Source organism: Hydra vulgaris, chromosome 10, assembly GCF_038396675.1.
Source record: "Hydra vulgaris chromosome 10, alternate assembly HydraT2T_AEP".
Lineage (NCBI taxonomy): Eukaryota > Metazoa > Cnidaria > Hydrozoa > Anthoathecata > Hydridae > Hydra > Hydra vulgaris.
The window spans coordinates 28067786-28075000 of record NC_088929.1 but is presented as its reverse complement, the minus strand read 5'-3'; the positions used below and the strand labels follow the sequence as shown (position 1 = coordinate 28075000).

General features: G+C 25.1%; 1 protein-coding gene across 2 annotated transcripts in view; it reads right to left on the bottom strand.

Moving 5' to 3' along the window:
* LOC101235931 (hyaluronan mediated motility receptor) overlaps positions 1–6078 on the bottom strand; it is a 40343-nt gene extending 34265 nt beyond the window's left edge. Inside the window, exons 1-3 of one of the 2 annotated variants that reach the window (XM_065807680.1) lie at positions 5847–6078; positions 2580–2826; positions 1460–1561 (exon numbers count right to left, since the gene is read on the bottom strand). In XM_065807680.1, the coding sequence (XP_065663752.1) occupies positions 1460–1561; positions 2580–2637 (160 nt within the window). In that variant the 5' untranslated portion in view covers positions 2638–2826; positions 5847–6078. Of the gene's footprint in view, positions 1–1459; positions 1562–2579; positions 2827–5846 lie in introns of those variants that run through there. The other variant, XM_065807681.1, reaches the window with a different exon arrangement.
* Positions 6079–7215: the final 1137 nt, after the last annotated feature.

Sequence of the window (7215 nt, the reverse complement as noted above, 5' to 3'; positions counted from 1 at the left end):
ACCCGGCCCTACCCTAACGCCACCAATCTATATATATATATATGCATATAATTTTTTTTGTTTTGTTTTTTCGTTGCCATCAAGTATGTCTTAGCGACGTTAAGATCCCACTACACAGTATTTTGGATTTTTTAGCGGTTTTTTTTGTTTTGTTTTTGAATTTGTATTCAATGGCTGATGATTGCTGTATAGGCATGAAACTTAAAGTACCATAGAAAAAGTTGTTTTTTCTTCATTAATACATATGTATTTGAAGTTTCTATTTGAAGTATCTTTTTAATATTGAGCACTCTTTTACGACTATGAGTTTTGTTTTATTATTATAATACAAAACAGCTTTAAATATCAATATATCAGTATATATATATATATATATATATATATATATATATATATATATATATATATATATATATATATATATATATATATATATCGATTTCAATAAAAAAGACAGCATATAACTATTTTTTAAATAGTTATATGAGGGAGAGAGAGAGAGAAGTTTTCTAAACGTTTAACTGCCACAGATATTAACAAGCTGGGGAGTTTAGCTTGCAGTAGTCAAATATCACGTAAATAATTTTGAAAAAGTTACGCAAATACTTCAATTATTAGACAATCAGAAAGCGGCTTTAATCAAACTTGATTTACTAATATGAAGTTGTGGGTTTTTTGAAACAACTATTACCTGGATCTTTAAGGAACCATGTAATATAGAAATCAAAACTATTACTTATGCTGTTGAAGCAATATTTATTACAAACGGAGTGAAAGACTATTCAATTAAAATCAAACTAAAACAAATTGATACAGAAAAAATGGTGCTGTTATTTTAAAGAATATCTTCTCAGAGTTATGTGGATTATTTACTAATCCAACGCAAAATCATTCTTATAGTACATTTCAATTGTGTTCTAATAACATCTGTTGATGTCGAACGCAGTTTCTCTAAGTACACCTTCTTTAGAACCAAAATTTTCTTTTCCAAAATTTAAGTCAAATACATATTATTTACTTTAATAAAAAATTTTATTATAAACATGCAGTGGCGACAAAATATATAGCACAGATTGATGTTCGATATTAATTGATATATTTTCCTGAGATTTGACTTTTTGAAATCTAAACTTTGATTCTGAATGTAAACTATGTTTTAACTTGAATGTAACTTAAAAAAAAGAAATAACACTTTAAGAAAGGGAAATTTCTTCTAAAAACATTAGTCAAAAATTATTTGTTTAATATTTACATTTAAAATGACTTTAAAGAAGTAATAAAATGTCCTTATTTTTGCGTTTTTAAAAATACATTATAAGTTCACAAATGAATGCAAGTTAGAAAATATGACATTTCTCCGGCTAATTAAAAATTTTGTTTTTATTTCAACATTTCTTTCATGAAAATCATTTAACTTTTTAAATAAATAAAAAAAGTTCTTAACAAAATGCACACTTACCCGAGAAAGAATATCTCTTGTAAACTTTGCTTTCCGTTGGAAAAATACTCTTTTTTCTAGTTTCATTTGATTTTTGAAAAAAAACTTTTGGGTTTGAAGTAACTAAAGTATAGTCGCTAACATAGCAATTACATATATATATATATATATATATATATATATATATATATATATATATATATATATATATATATATATATTTAAATGTATGTATGTATGTATGTATGTACGTATGTATGTATTTATGTATGTAAGGGGCGGATGCAGCATTTTTTGATGTTTGAGATCAAAAAATGCTGCATCCGCCCCTTACATAAATAAATACATAAATACGTACGGGCGGATGCAGCATTTTTTGATGTTTATTTCCAGACATGGAAAAAACAACAAGCATTTATATGTTTATATTTATTTCAATAAAAGATGCTTCGCAAAAAATTGCAATAAGTGGAGCCTGGAACAAAAAAGCCCTAAAATCTTAGTTACACCTGCCCCAAACGTAAGAGCAACAAGTTGATAAAATGTTTTTCTTAATATTCTCAACAAAAATTTATATTCCATTGATAAATTTTAAACTTCATTTAGTAAACTCGTTCAAAAATTATGACCTTATAAAATTTGTCACCCTCTCAAATTGAGGGGAGTTCAAACTTTATATGGTCATAAGTTTTAAACGCTTAGAGATTATTGTATAAAATTTCATACTTATAGATGAATATAAATTTAGTTGAGAATATTTCAAATATTAAAAAATGTTGCACCCGCCCTGATGTATACACACACACACACACACACACACACACACACACACACACACACACACACACACACACACACACACACACGCACATATGTATATATATATATATATATATATATTTATATATATATATATATATATATATATATATATATATATTTATATATATATATATATATATATATATATATATATGTATTAATTTATTTATGCATGTATGAATATACCCAGCCGGCATTTGGTCCTAAAAAGACTACTTTTGACGTTCATAAGACGTCTTTTTATAACCAAATGCCGGCTGGGTATGTATGTATGTGTGTATGTATTTTGTATGTATATATCTATGTATAAAAGTTTTACATTTCATGAAAGAACTGATACATAAGAAACTGCACAGCTTCTGCCGTCTAATCTTCATTTTCTAGTTAGTTTTACTAAGTACGACACTTATTGATTAGTTTTCGGCCAACTCTGTTTCATATTCTGCTTCTTTTTTCTTTTTTTTTTGAGGAGCAGCTAAACCAGTTTTATGTCATTAAATCCATGATGAGTCAGTTCTTCTAGTGAATTTTCCTAACTTCATTTTGCCCCAAACTTTATTTGTAATCTAAAATATTTTTACATACAACTTACTAGTTTGATTTTTATTATTATTTATGTAATTATTTTTTATTAATTTTTATTATTATTTATTTAATAATAATAATTATCACTATTTATACTTAAAACTTTTTAACAGGATAGATACTCAGGAGCGATTCTACGGGGAAGGATGTGTGTGAGTGGTGGGGGTGGGGGAGCGTTTATACCCTCAAAGAAAGCAATTTTTTTATAAGTTATTGTCGGTTTTTTGAAGAATATTGTTGGCTAGTCGGGTATTTGGCACATTTGAGTTGGGTAATTTTTAGTTTTAACGACTTTTTTTTTTTAGTCAGTATTATTTAACGATTTCCCGGCGCCCCCTTCCCCTCATTTTTTCCCTAGAACCGCCAATGTAGATACTAAATATTAGTAATATATCTATACTATCAGGCTTTTTATAATGTATGACAAAGTTGACATCGAAAGTTAGAAATTTTGGAAAAATAGTGAGACTTCCCCTCCTTCTCCATTCCCTGCATTCTATATTTTAATAATTTTAGACGGTAACCACTGGTGTTTTTTCAAAATAGCAAAAGTATCACAGATAGTAATCATATCCTATTTTGCAGCGAAATTTTACATTCATCATATTTTAAATCAGTCCACAGTGGTCTAGAGGCAAAAAAAAGTCAAAACCAAAGATTGTATATTAAATTTTTTAGCCATTTGCAATCAATATGTGTACACAAATCACAAAGAATGTTTGTTTTATAATACAGTTGATCAGTTTGTTACACCCTATAGGTTAGCTTAAACTCAAAAAGTTATTAAAGTATGTGTTAAAAATGGAAATTACTTGAAAACATTGCCAATACAACTTTGAATTAATTTATTCTTGTGGAATTTTAAAATATTTCTCTTTTTTATCAATCCACTTTTTTAGTAGATTGATAAAAAAAACTTGTAAAAACATTTTTTTTACGATTGTTCATGCAAAAAAAACTTTTTAATACTGTATCTAAGTGCGTGTAGTGTCACGATGGGTTTAAGCGTATGTAGTACCACGTATTTGTAGTACCACGATGGAATGGAATTAGCTAAAAAGCATACTTAAGTACTTTAACTAATATTTGGTAAAAAGATTGTTTGCATCCACTAAAAGCCCCGGTCGCAAAAAGGCCGTCTTTGGCATATTGAATAAACTGTACAATATCAAAATATGTTTTGAATTTTGCATGGTCATAACATTTAGGCTCTAAAAGATGATTCAATTAAATTTAAGTCATGTGGGCGAGTTTAAATTTAGTATAAGATAGTAAAAAAAAAAATTAACTAATTGCCATATAAATAATAGTTATTTAAATGACAAAAGGTTTTTGATTAAATTTAATAGCAGTAAGTTTCAATCTTGTTTAGAGTTTTGAGAGCACAAAACTGTTTGGGAAAATTAAATTTAAGACTTATTTTTTTAAATATATATTTTTTAGGTTTTCTCTAGAAGACCAGGCGGTCTTGTCACAGGGCACCGCGGAAGAGCATTTAATTTGGAAATTAAGCATCTTTCTTTACAGATGACGCGATATACGCATAAAGCTCACTTTTAAAGCAAGTGCTCTAACTATTGCGCCGCGACTTGTATTTAGGAAAAATTGAAAGGGGCTCCTCTCCCGTACGTTTTTTTTGAAAGGTCAAACAAATGATTTATAGGGAAAAATCACAAAGAAAAAGTTTTTTTTATAGTTTCCGAAGTTGCTTGTATTTTTTAGATAAAATTATTCACTTTCTTTTTTCTTTTAATAATTATTAACTTTTACATCTAAATTAAAGTTTTCATAAAATTGATAAATATGGTTGACCTCATCTGATGTGTTACTGAGATAAAAAACGTTTTTTTTAAAAACTACATATGTAACTATGAATACCGATATCTTTGGAACTATATATCACACCAGACTATAGTATAAGATTTTAAGCTGTTATGTTTCATCTTAATTGAAGCCAATTTTTTTTTTGATTTTCAGCCTCTCATTGTCCCACTGTGGGATGGTATTCATTTTTTTTTAAACATATATTGTAACGACTCTTTTAAACTTTTTAATTTTTAAGCACAAACATTAATAACCAAGCAAGCGCTCAGAGAACCAAATCAAATGTGATACTAGTAAGATAGTGGTGGGGCTGAAACTCTTATCGTTTACAACTCTTTTAATTTTTGTTATTTTGTATAATTTGGACTCAATTACAAAACAGTTACAATTTTTTTAATATTAGGTTTAAATTATTCAACACATTTCTAAAAATTTTGATTATTAGAGTTCTTAAAATATAAAGACAATCAAACAAGTTTTAGATTTAAAATTATCACCAATCAAGAGAGAGATTCAGATATTCAGAATAATCACCAATCAGGGGAGCCGAAGTTTTTACTTAGGTAATAAAATACATTAAAACTTTTTGTCAGAGAGTGCCTTTAAATAAAAAAATTTTTAAATTTATTTTTTATATTTTGTCTCTATGCAAAAGGGTTTTGGAGTTAGACCATTATGATTTTTTATCAGATACTTTATTTGTATTTGTATTTTTTATTTATTTGAACTTATAAGCCAAATGTTTGCGGTCTATCTTGTAAATCAATTGTTTTTAAATGTAATTGGTAAATACAAGATTACCTTCCGTATATTGTAAAAATTTCAGCCAAAGTTTATACAAATTTTGTTTGGAAATCTAATTTCCCTCAAACTTAATGGGGCGATGGGGGGCGATGCCCATTCTTATACAAAATACAACCATTTCAATTTTTAGCAAAACGTATTCTTTTTTAGATAAAAAAATAACATTAAAAATTTGAAATTTATGTTATACCTAAAAGTAGCCCAAACGCTACTTTCAAGTAAAACATAAAAAACTGAAAAATCCTAGATACGTTTCTAAAACCGACAATTTTTCAAGATATACGGAAAATATCTTGTTATTTTTTTTTTAAATATGTCAAAAATAAAAAACGATACAAACGAAAACAATTTAACTGAATACAAATGAAAATACCTTAGTTAAAGTGTTTTGATCAAAAACCACAGAAAATTTGAAACGTAAAAATTATTGAAAGTTACAATCAATATATATAATATATTACTTGCTATTCTTACTACGTCATTTACTGTATTTTTATTATTTCTAAAACAAGTAAATGCGACACTTGTCGCCTACTTGTCATATTAAAACAAAAACAAAAGTTTAAAAAAAGTCGTCTTGATGTAATTGCTACAAATTATTAAATGTTTTGGAAATTTGTAGTTCATAAAAACGAAATTTTAACAATGTATTGAAATTTAATGATAGAAGTTTCAAACCAATTAAAATCGTAATATTTGCGACATAATATTTGTCTGTTATAATACTACTTCATCACGTATGTAAAGCATAATATTAAAACGTAAAAATAACTTTAGCAATTACGTATTAGAGGAAGCATTAAGTCTTGCTTAAATAACGTAATAAATTTAAATGTAACAGATTATTTTTAAAAAATGGTTTTGATTGATTATTAACGACGTTTAATAATGATAAATATTACCTAATAATTTTTTTATGTTAACAAATTACATAAAAGTGTTGGGTAGATAGGGTAACCATATTCGTTACTTTTTAAACTTGATTATTTTATTTCTGAAGAAGATTGTTTAAAAAACAATTATTCTACGCATAACACGTTATTCTAAAGGAACGAAAGTTTTAAATTTAATCTTAATAAAAATATTTAATTCAGATTTGATTGATTATATATATAAATATATATATAAATATATATATAAATAAATATATATATATAAATATATATATAAATAAATATATATATATAAATATAAATATATATATATATATATATTTATAAATATATATATATATATTTATAAATATAAATATATATATATATATATTTATAAATATATATATATATATATTTATAAATATAAATATATATATTTATTAATATAAATATATATATATATTTATATTTATAAATATATATATATATACATATATATATATATATATATATATATATATATATATATATATATATATATATATATATATATATATATATATATATATATATATATATATATATATATATATATATATATATATATATATATATATATATATATATATATATATATATATATATATATATATATATATAGGGGGTTGCAAATTTTATATGGTCATAATTTTTGAACACTAAATTATTTTACTATGAAATTTAAAATTTATCCATGAATATAAGTCTAGTTAAAAATAGTACTAAAAATATTTCATCAACTTGTTGCTCTCACGTTTGGGGCAGGGGGGCTAAGATTTTAGGGTTTCTTGTTTCCATTCTCCTATTACTTGTGAAGAATCTTTTCGT